The 12014-nt window shown below is 37.1% G+C and overlaps 2 protein-coding genes across 2 annotated transcripts; one reads left to right on the top strand and one right to left on the bottom strand.

Annotated features, from left to right (window-relative positions):
- Nucleotides 1-638: 638 nt before the first annotated feature.
- LOC311287300 (protein C19orf12 homolog) lies at nt 639-3409 on the top strand. The gene is made up of 3 exons (XM_084404029.1): nt 639-791; nt 1067-1251; nt 2021-3409. Exons 2-3 carry the CDS (start codon nt 1092-1094, stop codon nt 2287-2289), a joined length of 429 nt encoding a protein of 142 aa, XP_084260155.1. The 5' UTR covers nt 639-791; nt 1067-1091; the 3' UTR covers nt 2290-3409.
- Nucleotides 3410-10346: 6937 nt separating this feature from the next.
- Nucleotides 10347-11830, bottom strand: plekhf1 (pleckstrin homology domain containing, family F (with FYVE domain) member 1). The gene is made up of 2 exons (XM_084404440.1): nt 11702-11830; nt 10347-11485 (listed from the first exon to the last, which is right to left on the bottom strand). Exon 2 carries the CDS (start codon nt 11474-11476, stop codon nt 10604-10606), a length of 873 nt encoding a protein of 290 aa, XP_084260566.1. The 5' UTR covers nt 11477-11485; nt 11702-11830; the 3' UTR covers nt 10347-10603.
- Between the last annotated feature and the right edge of the window lie 184 nt (nt 11831-12014).

Here is a 12014-nt window from a genome sequence, read left to right as displayed (position 1 = left end):
CCTAACTATTTGTTAAAATGCCTACAAAACAACATAGAATCACCAGCCAAAGTGCCACAATATCTAAAATAATCTTGGGCAAAAATAATTCTAAACAAAAACAAAGTATGTTATTTTTCGTTTATTTATTTTTTTATTTTTTAGATGAAGTCTAACATTTGGTCAATCTGTCATTTTTTATATAAATGCTAAATGTCTTTACCTGTGACCAAGTGGTTTGGGGAATGGATGGATTGATGGATGGATAGATGTCTATCAATGGCTGACTAAACCTCTATGAAAACACACACACCGTCTGGTTCGGTTTCTTTGTGGGGACTCTTCATAGGGTTTTTATACTGCTCAAACTGTATTCTATCCCCTTACACTAACCCGACCCCTAAACCTACCCATCACACAAAACTTTCTGCATTTTTACATGTTAAAAAAAAAAGAAAAGAAAAATTTGTTCTGTATGATTTATAAGCTTTTGTACCCATGGGGACCTCAATTTAGGTCCCCACGCAGTGACAGGAGTCCATGAGTCAGTGTGCATTCAGGTTTAAGCCCCCACTCCACACTGGGATAGAAATACATGAAGACTACACACACACCTTTTGTTCGCTGTAATTTCTACTATGTCCAACAGGTGGACCTATTGGGGCCTATGGTTGTTTCGACGATTGCATCTTGAGGTGATGCTCCGATCGATATCAAATTAAAGTATAATGAAATAGCGGGCTGAGCAAAGAGCGGAAGTGATGTCACTTTCACTTTCTCAATCTTAAAGTAACGTCAACAGAAGAAACGAGGTAATACCAAAAGTTTTATGAAAGCTGTAATGTAGTTTACAAAACGTGCCTATAGTGTTAAATATTGTCAAAAGCAGATGTAAGCCATTTTATGTAACTTGTTTAGCTTTAACATTCTTTACTTTTTGTTTAAATCACGACAGTTGCAGTTAGGCTATAGGCCTACGGTCTATTTGTTTGATAGAATCCGTTTAGGCATACTACAATCTGCGCAGTGTTAATTCAACTTACATTTGAGAATAGACTGCTCTTTGATTCAATTTTCTCCTCCCCAGGCAGTGATTTTGAACACATAACACAATGCAGCGTCAAATAGACGATGTAATGGGGCTCTGCTGTAAAATATCAGATAGCAGGCAGATTAAAGCAGCAGTGCAGAACTCAGCCAAAGGAGCTGCTACCGCGGGCGGAGGGGCGTTTTTAGGTGGGCTACTCGGAGGGCCACCCGGTATATTTATTGGTATGTATTGGCTTGTGTGTTTGATTTCTTGTCATCCACAAACTTTGACTTACTGCAGTTCTTAACCACAAGGTGGTGTATAATATCTGTCTATGGTTATCTGGTGCCAACTAAAACAAAATAAAATATAAACAAAACCTAAACGTATTTTACTTCAGCTACTTGCCAAGTCAATGTTTTAAGTTTTCATACAATCATTTTTTTTTTTATTTAGGCTAGTTTAACTTTACGTAGACTACTAAAATAAAACAATAAATAACCCCCTTAGCTGTTCTACTTTCCCTGTAAACCACAGCTCAACTGGGCTTAATGCTTTTATAAAACGGTTAGTCCATAAGATATTTATTTTAATATTTCCTCAATGCACATTTGTAATTTATGTTTGTAGAGTAATTTACAACATGGCTCAATTTATTTTTATTTTTTTACAACGTGGCTTAACCAATCAGAATCAAGGACTGAAAGTCCGGAACTATTTTAGAATAGTTTATAATATTTATAATATAAATTTATAATTTCTAGTTTATAACATTTATAATATAGCCTAACAACTGTAACAATTATTCAAAATTAATTCAAAATATTAATCAATGATACTAAAATAACTAAAATGTTGATCTTTTTGTAATAATATCTAAACACAATGTAGGCCTATTTTTAAAAAAAAAAGCATGTAGAAAAAGTTGGAATTGCAGAACAAAAAAATATAGTAAACATTTAGACCATTTAGTGAGACCAACTTAACATTTGATCTTCTATTGTCATGTAGGTGGTGCTCTGGGAGGTGCTGTGGGATGGTGGATGACTAATGACAAATTCCAGCCTCTTCATAAGATCATAATAGAGATGCCTCCTCAACAAAAGAAGAAACTGTACTCTGACATCATGGCAGTACTGGGCAATCTGCATTGGGTTGACCTGGCTCAACTCATTTTTCTAGTAATGGGTAATTCCTCTCTACAGATGCGAGTGCTTACTACTTTAATCTCTTTTGCCACAAAAGAGCTTGGAGCCAAAGTGGAGTATGGACAAAAATAGTGGGTTAATGTTACCTGCTTAGTCTCAGCCAAATTTGACTGAAGCTTCTTTAGTTTAGGTTTTGTTGTTGTTTCTGAAATCTGGGTTTTTACTTTTATTTTCCCTTACTATAAAAATTGTAGGTGTGAGCTCATTGTTCTTTAATCCAGTTTACCAGAGTAACAGTTTCACAGTGAATCTTAAAATGTTTAAAATATTCAAAGAAATTGAGCAAATATTTTCCGAAATGTGAAATCAAAACTGATGTACCATTTCAGTACAGTTAAAAGAATAATACATCATTTGCTCACCCTCATGGTTTTGCAAACCCATCTGACTTCCTTCTGTGGAACATAAAATAATATATTTTTGAAGAATGTTGGTAAGCAAACAGTTTTATTTACAATTGATTTGCATTGTATGGATCGAAAGCACATAATATAAAATATCTTCTTTTGTGGTCTGAAGAAGAAAGAATGTCATACAGGTTTGAAATGACATTAGAGTGAGTAAATGATGACAGAGTTTTCATTCTTTGGTGAACAATCTTTTAGTGGGTTTAACTTTTAGATTTGCTATTAATATAAAAACATGGGATAGAGAAACTTGCGAACTTATGCCTTGCATCAGTCAGCATTTTTTTGTTATCATTAATGCTAAAATCAATTTGTTTACTATGTATTAGCATTAGTATAGAGAATTTGGATGAACTGAGCAGAGTTTCCCTAAGAGAGCTCTAATCACTATAACAGTGACTTAAATGACTCTTGTCTTTATTGATTTAATAATAACTATTTACACATAACCATTTTCACAAAAATTATGAAATAGTTCAATGTTATTTTAAGGCTACACTCTGTGCAATATATAACGTGTGGCATCAGGAGAGGGTGTGTTCTAGAGGGCAGATACATTGCCCTCAGATGGCTGGAGCAAGATGGCCGCCTTTTAAGGACTACAAAACCCAGGCTGCCGGAGAACAGCTGCAGCTAATAAGACTGGCAGCAGGCTCTAATACTGTGTGTGTGGCTGGGGAAAGGACATATACCTCTGTGAAACTAAGAAGATAAGGTTTTTTTGAGCTGAAGAGATTTAAGTTGTAAACCTTTTTGTCTGATATTAAACACACCTGCAGACTGTTGAAGCAGTGTTTACTGGGAACTTGCACAAACTAAAGATCCTGAACCTCTCATGCTGTCACATGTAACACTCATTGTAACATGATTAACACAGCAGTATATTTCATGGCTGCAGGAATAACCCATTAGCACATGTACTCTTTTATGATCTTTAATTTATTTTTCCATTTGTTTTTACCTAGCACGTCATATACAACCAATCAAGTTTTGGGGCGGCGAGATTTTGGAAGGTTTTTTTTTTTTTTTTTGCTCTTAAAAGGTAATATAGCCTAAATATAGTAATATATTTTTACATGATCCTTCAGAAATCATCCTAATATGCTGATTTGCTGCTCAAGAACATTTCTTCTTGTTTTCAATGTTAAAAATAGTTATGCTGCTTAATATTTATTTTGTGGAAAACATGATACTTTTTCAGGATTCAGAGTAGGAACAAAATCGTAAACCGTATGGTTTAAATCGCACTGACACCAAACCTTTGCATGGTAGAGTATTAATGTACTTAATGAAGTAATTAACAAAAAATAATGGAATGTAAACACACTGCATGTCATGTTTGGTTTTATTGAGATTACGGGCCCTATCACATACATGGCGCGATGCAAGTGTTTTTTGCTAGTTTCAGCCCGGAACAGGAATCATTTTCATTTCCTGTGCCACGTTGTTTAAATAGCAAATGAATTTGCGCCCATGGGTGTGCTGGTCTGAAAATGAGGTGTATTCAGGTGCATTGTTGACGCGTTGCTATTTTGAGGCAACTGAAATAGACTGCACCATTGACCAACAAAAACCTGGTCTAAAGTCAATGTAAATTTATTTAAAGGGCGCATTAGTAGGCTACTATGAGCCTATAAGGCAGGTGCACAACGCACATACACTCTTCTTATTACACACACAGGGACGTGCAGCAGTACACAAACATGCCAAATATAAAAAATAAAAGGATTACAATGTAAAATATTATTATTGTGTACATAAAGATATGGTGGAATCCGGCTTGTCCCGTATGCTTGACGCTTTAAAGAAACACACTGACTTTTTGAGACTTTAGCTTATTCACTGTATCCCCAAGAGTTAGATAAGTCCATACATACACTTCTCATCTCCGTGCGTGCCGTATCTGTCTGACGCACCCACCGCTAGCCTAGCTTAGCACAAAGACTGGAGGTAAACGGCTCCAGCTAGCATACTGCTCCCAGTGAGTGACAAAATAACGGCAACATTTTCCTATTTACATGTTGTGATTTGTATAGTCACAGTGTGTACAAATAACAAGGTCACATGAGACACAGCCATCTTATAACCGTATACATACTGGGAACTATATTCTCAGAAAGCGAAGCACTGCTACTTGGGCGGAGTGATTTTACACCCAAAACACACCCATTACTCATTAAGAGAATAGGGACAACCCTTTTAGATCATGCGCCGGGCACGCCTACCATTTTTCCCGTCATTAAATTAGCAAAAGTGGATTTGGTCCGAACGTCACTGAAAAAAATGATTCATTGACTAGTTGAATTTACTAAAATAAATTATGTTACGGTAATTGGATCCACATAATTGATTTTAGCTACATTTAAACAAATGCATAACGTTGAACTAAGTTCAACTTGATGCATTTGTTTAAATGTAGCTAAAATCAATTGCGTGGAACCACTTACGATAATTTTTTTTAGTAAATTCAATGATTTCAGTAAATTCATTGAATTTTCTAAATGTTTTTATCGTAAGTGGTTCCACGCAATTGATTTCAGCTACATTTAAACAAATGCATCAAGTTGAACTTAGTTCAACGTAATGCATTTGTTTAAATGTAGCTAAAATCAATTATGTGGAACCACTTAACATAATTTTTTTTAGTAAATTCAACTAAGTCAATAAATCATTTTTTTCAGTGTAAGTGCACTTCCGCCCTAGCGCTTAGATCATGGGTGTATTTACACCTGTCTTGTTTGGTTCGATTGAATCGAACTCAAGTTCGTTTCCCCCCTTGGTGCGGATCTTTTGGGCAGGTGTGAATACAGCAAACTCACTCGGGTGCGGACCAAACAACTGTACTGAGACCCAGCTGAAGAGGTCCCGAAAATCGCACACAACCGCTGAGAGAGAGAGAGAGAGAGAGAGAGGCGCGTTTCAGACAGCGCTCGGACACAGACTTTGTTACTTTTTATTTAGTATTCATCTCTGCTTGTAATTTGTGTATTTGTTTTTATTTTATTACTGATTGTTCACTTGTTTTTAATAATGTTTGAACTTTATCAGTTAAGAGCATGCTCTCTCCACCAGAACCGTCTTTCAGCAGCACATCTTCGTCTTCACAAAATCCCAATTACAACATCGTATAGATGACATTGTGTCATATGACACTCATAAGTGTCTTCATATTAATTGCGTTAGTTGCTGATAACACCAAATCAGTAAAATAATAAAAATTGCACTACGAAAGATCTCCATGATTAGCCTGATTTAGCTTTTCCTGGTTTTCCCTGCTTGAGAATTTCTGTCCAATGAATGCATGACCTTAGCACACACGTGTGGTTTTGTTTACAAATTGTGGTTTACTTGCAAAAAGGGCAGTGTGAAAGCGAACTGACAAAAAAAAAAAAAAAAAAAAATTTCAACATTGTTGGCTATTTGGTCCGGACCAAAGCAAGTGAACTAGCAGACTTTCCTGGTGTGAATACAGCCTTAAATAGGTCCCTACTAGTGGGTGTTGTATTGACTGAGTTTTTCATATGAAGATGTATGTGGACTGCCAAGAAATTGGGGATGTTTTCATGTTTAGAAAATGCTATTCATTTTTCTCATTACAAAATTTATTTTAAACTGAAAAGAGGTTGGCCATTGAACAACAGTGTCTCTTTTTGTACTGTGCTCTGTAGTTTGTGGTACAGTTCATATAGTTTGCTGGAAATCAGCAGGTCTTTGCTTTTCTTAGAATAGCCTATCTGATGTCATAAGCTACAGACCACACTCACACACCGTGAGAACTAACAAGACTTAAGAGGTGAAAACCACACTGCAAATATAAGTGCAAACCAATTATACAGAAGAATGCAGTGAAACCCTCGGTGCTGACATTTTATTTTTAGTACAAAAGGGTTGTGAAGGTGGTTATATAACATCAGTTGTTGTTAGCCAAGAAAAATGCAGCTACTTCCTCATATTAAGGTGTGTATGCATTCACTGTCTGTCGTCTAAATGGGACACATTGCATGTTTTCAGGCAAAACATGAAAAGACACATTAAACCCTTTTAGATCTACATGCACTCAATGAAGACCTTAGCGTAAAGGAGTAGTTCACCTAAAAATAAATAAATAAAAAGAAAATTCAGTCATGTTTGCTCACCCTGTGTTCCATAGAACAACAAAAGTCATAGGTTTGGAACAACATAAGGGTGAGCAAATGATGACAGGATTATCCGGTTTGGGTAAACTAACAAAACATTCCAAATCTAATTTTTTTCACTGTTTGATTTTTTCTTGCTTCAAGTTTTGATTAGTGTCCCACACACATGACAATATCCAAAGTGGGTGCATTTTGTGATTTTGTATGTCACTCTTTTTTTAATGTCTGTGTTAATTGTTTTGACAGTATTCAACTATGGGGGTTTGCCTAAGACTATTACAGCTACCTAATTTACTATCCCATGGGCATTAGTCACATTTATTATGTATTTGTCTGTTCTACTGCCCTTTGTCAAGTCAAATCACTTTTATGTATATAGCACTTTATGCAATACAGTGATAAACAGGAAAATAATGATCAATGATGCAAATAATAAAATTCTGTAGTAAAGCGTCTCTGAAAAAGGCAACAATGTCATTATTCTGCTGAAGTCAGTTCAGTGTTGACTTAAAGTTAATCAATTACGAAATGAGTTCAATTCAGCTATAAGCAGCTCTATTTGTCTCATTTTTCCACACAGTGTGCCAAAAAGTCTGTCATGGAAATTATGCAAAAGAAAAAGTGTGCCTCTTGTGTGCCTCCTTTTTTAAGAATTGTTTCCTCCCTTAAGAGCAGAAAACTTGCTCAGCTTATATGTGCACGTCACAACTCAACTATTGTATGACTCTTCAGCTCTCATCAAATTATGCTGAATTGATGCTATCTCTGATCACTTTCAGAGTAATTGCCTATTCAAGATGGCTGTTTTTGTTTTGTAATTCACACACTTTGTTTGACTTGTTCTACCAATCAATTGTTAGTAGGCTTACTCTAAAAATAGATGATTCTGTAGAGCTTCTTTACTCATATAAAACTTCTGTTTACAACTCCCGCAGAACCCTTTTATGCTGAAATGTTTCTTTGCATTGAATGCTCCTTGGTAAACTTATTATGAAACATCACACATTTAAGTAAGTAGGCTAACAGGTTACACTTTATTTTAGGGTGTCCTTTACAGTATAATGCGTTTAAGTACTGAGTAATGTTAATTAACTACACATACTTTGAATTCAAAGTAATGAAAAATATTTATTTTGATCACCTATAACGTTACATGTAATCACAACTAAAAATGAAGCAAACTGTTAAAGTTGAGTGATTAACACCATATAGGCCTAGACTTAATTGCTTGCTTGCAATCTTTACACAATGTTCACGCTGCTCTGGCGGGTTAATACTGAAGTGAAGCGATGCATTCGTGATCTAAAACTTACCGACGAAAATAATAGCTTCCGGTTGACGGACGTACGCAAGTCGACTTGCTATGCTTGCACCAAAAGAGTAACACTTGACGATGTATGACGTAGAATGTAGGAGTAGCATAAGCTTTGACGCCTCTAGCGGTTCAAACATAGCCTGGCAAGCCAGACCTACATCAAGATGTTAGGTCTGGCAACTCACAGTCACAATAGACACGGCTCAATCCGAGGGGCGGGATAAACGGCTGTCTTTCAAATTCACTCTGCACGCAATAGGACAGCGCTTCAACCAACCAGAGCGTTTTCCCAACAGCGGAGCTAACGTTAGTTGATAGATTCAACTTTTGAATCTGGTCGGCAAAAATACAAACACATCTTCCTTTTTTAAGAATGACTTAAGTGCCGTTCTTTGCTCTTTTCTCAAAGAAAAACTTAACTCCAAGTCCTCCAGAGTCGCGGCCAAAGCCGATTCGAAAGACTGTTCGCCAGCAGCAGCAGCCATTCTTTGTTTTCAAGTAGCAGGGAACCTTCGCAACTCTGTTGACATTATGTTAAGCCCACCCCGCCTACTCACACGATTGGCCTGACCCAATTTAGGTTTTTACAGCTCGAAAGTCAACGGAGAGTTGCTAGACTACCCTGGCTGCAAAATAAAAGTTGCTGCCGCTAGGGTGCGTCTAGATTTCTAGGCTAGTTCAAACAAACAAACAGGGCTGGGCAAAGTTGCGTTCGTCCTTGCGTTGTGCGTCAAGTTCAAGGGTTAGTCTTTCGCCGTAAATCGATGTGTTCGGCCGTCTGCCAGAAGAGCTCAGTCAGAGCTCATTTCCAGTAGGCCTACATTCAGCATCTGGCTCATATTCACAATCTCATATTATCAAAACTATAATTTTCAACATCTTCAAAATCAATATTTTGTTCGCTGACAGCTTCTTCACCAGATCCACCGTCAAGGGACAGTGACACTATTTGATTGTGTTCAGTACTTGCTCTGCAGTAAATTGCTGAGCCATTTCAAGTTTTGTTGATGATTCTTCCTATTCTTTTGTTTTCTGCCTGTGGTAACTATGAGTGAAACGTCACTTCATCATTGTGTATCAGACATTGTCAAATGTGGAATAAAGATGAATTGCACTTATTCAGTCATCAAAGATTCGATTATTGTTGTGCAGAAACAATATACTTACACTGTTACACAACTCGGGTCATTAGCGACCCTATTTACTTAAAAATTAATGGGAAAACAGGTAATTTTATTTAAAAAATAAATAAATAATTCTTGTTATATTGTATATAATGAATTGATTTAGGGATACTAAGAAGGTTGCTGTCAAACTTAAAATATAAACTTTAAAATAATGAGGATGAGAGTAGTAAATAACCCCCGTGTCACTAACGACCCGAGGTATGCATTTAAGGGTTAATGTGTAAAGCTCTGCTCATTCAACTGCGTATGCATTTACTAAATCCACACATTTATTTATGTTTTTATCCATGTTCATTATTCAATTACAATAATTTATCATTTGTGTTCAGTTAACAATTGCTGCTAGAGCATTGACATTTTTGCTACAATTGCCCAATGTAAAAAGAGTCTTGCTACAAGTTTTATTTATACTCTAATTCATATTATGTGGTATTAAGTTGATGGCCTCATTTCATGATTGTCTGTTGTGCTTTAGCAAATAAATTGGCAAATGTTTATTTCCACTAATAATGATTTGGATGATGTCTCACTATCATTCTGTACATTCTTGTCTTTAAAAATGTTCTTAAGGGCGGCATCTCACTCTATCTTACCTTGCAGAATTGTATGTGTGAGTATGTTTTGTAATTTAATGCCAGGGTAATGTAATGCATTGCAGAGTATATGGTACATTATTTGTTTTAAATGAAAATATTAAAAAACCTCAATAAATTAATGAAGTTAGTTATTTGGGAAATGCGTCTGTGAAAAGGGTCCATTAGAAGGTACAGTCATGTGACCTAGCCTACAATACGGAAATCATGTCCCAAAAAAAGGATTGCAATGTTTTTATGTTTATTGCAATTGTATCCATCCGAGAAGCAGTATGCTAAGTCACTGTCCACTCTGATAACACTATATCTTCCGCCCTTAAACGTTATAGGTCTGCAGTAAGAAGCTGTCTTGAGGATGCTTCTATTGAAAATATTGCATTTAATATGATCCACACTGTCAGAATATCGGAATGTTGAAATTATTTCTTCGGTTTATAAACAAACATTTACAAAAAACTGGTGTGTGTGTGTTTCCCACCAAGTATTTAATACAATACCAAAATATTTATTAAAAAAAGCTTTTTTATTATATTGATTACAAAAGTCACAGTTCCCTTTATACATATGCTATAGTGTACACATTCAAATATACGTAAATAGAAGTGCAAAACAGAAGTCGTAGAAGTGACTCATACTTTAGTGCAAAATACTTAATAACTGCTGGTATTCGTCTATGTGCATCCGTGTCAACTGCAAAATATGTTCAATTTCAGCATAGTTCATATAATAGTAGTAGCTCATATCACGTTCAGAGTTCAGTGTGGGGAGGATTCATGTGCCCGGGCTTTATGTAGCAGTATGGGGAGTAATCCTCCTTTTCCAACTGGTTGTTGAACCACTTGGTGGGCACCTGGTACCCATTCTCGTCTTCGAGATCCTCATCGCTGGACGTCTCAAACTCAGGTAGCGTTGGTGATTCCTCTACGGAGTTATTCTTCCAGTGCTTTACCTTTTGTCTCTTCTGTCCCTGCACCTTTCCCTCTTGTGTGCTGCTCGCACAGCACCGGCAAACTCTCACGGGCTTAGAGGAGATGTTTGGTATCAAGGCCCGGCTCTTTGAGCAAGCTCGACATACTACATAGCCGCATTTCCGGCAGTGGTGCCTCCGAGTGGCGACACTGAAGTTCTTTGCGCAGCGCATGCAGATGGCTGAAGCCTTGTCAGGGATCCAGGTGGTAGCAAACTTCTCTGCATCACTGTCAGTGGGGAGGCCCTTAGTTTGCATGCAGAGGGTCTTGCACTTCTCAATGTGCCCCATCCAAGCAATTTTTTCCTCAGGCGAGGCTGCTGACACGTAGAAAGACTTTTGAGGCATGCGGATGAGCCATTGGTTGGCCATGGCCATTCCGTCTTCCACATCTTCCAGCTGCACCTCCTCCAAAGGAACGATCTTCTTCTTATTGTTCCAGCGACCGGGCACCATGACGCTACCATAGACCAAGATGTCGTTGAAGAGGAAGAACACTTTGGGTTTGGGTCCACGCCTGCACAGCTTCAACAAGCTGCCCTCTCCCACAAGAATACGCCCGGGTTTTAGAAGCATCTTCCCAGTGCGGCCAAAAGAGCTCGCCACCGCCCTGATTCGCTCACGGTTCTGATGAGTAAAGATCAGATCTTCCATTGTTGCTGCCTGTAAAATATCAAAGTATTGACATGGTCAAATCGATTTTAATGTACCGTTGTTGTAGTTTTAAACATTTTTTTTTTTTTTTACAGTACTTTCAAATCAACACTTCAAGTCAAGGTTTCACCCCTGATTACGCTAATAAATGAAATTATACAATATAGACACAAAATAAATGTTTGAACATCTTAAACATTAATTAACCAAGGAGCTACCACATACCTGATTTGGCGTGGAAAGCAGTGAATTGTTGGGTAAACAGACTTTGTATCTGCTCGCAGTTCCCTCGTTCCAAAAAAACGTTATGAAAATACTCCTCTGTGTTCAGCACGACAAATCACTTCTTTCTCTTTGCAGGCTGATTGAGACAGACCTTTTATACAGTGTCATAAGCTTGTCTTTCCTGTTTGAAAAGGGGAAATTCCAGAACTGCTACTATTTTAGAAGTGTTACCTTCCTTGTTCTTGACTGGAACCAACTCAGACATGTACTGACATACTAGCACAAAATATGTCAGATTCAAGTCACTAGATTG

Source organism: Rutilus rutilus (assembly GCF_951802725.1).
Source record: "Rutilus rutilus genome assembly, chromosome: 3".
Lineage (NCBI taxonomy): Eukaryota > Metazoa > Chordata > Actinopteri > Cypriniformes > Leuciscidae > Rutilus > Rutilus rutilus.
Note: the sequence above shows the minus strand (reverse complement) of the source record. Positions and strands in the feature narration are given on the sequence as shown.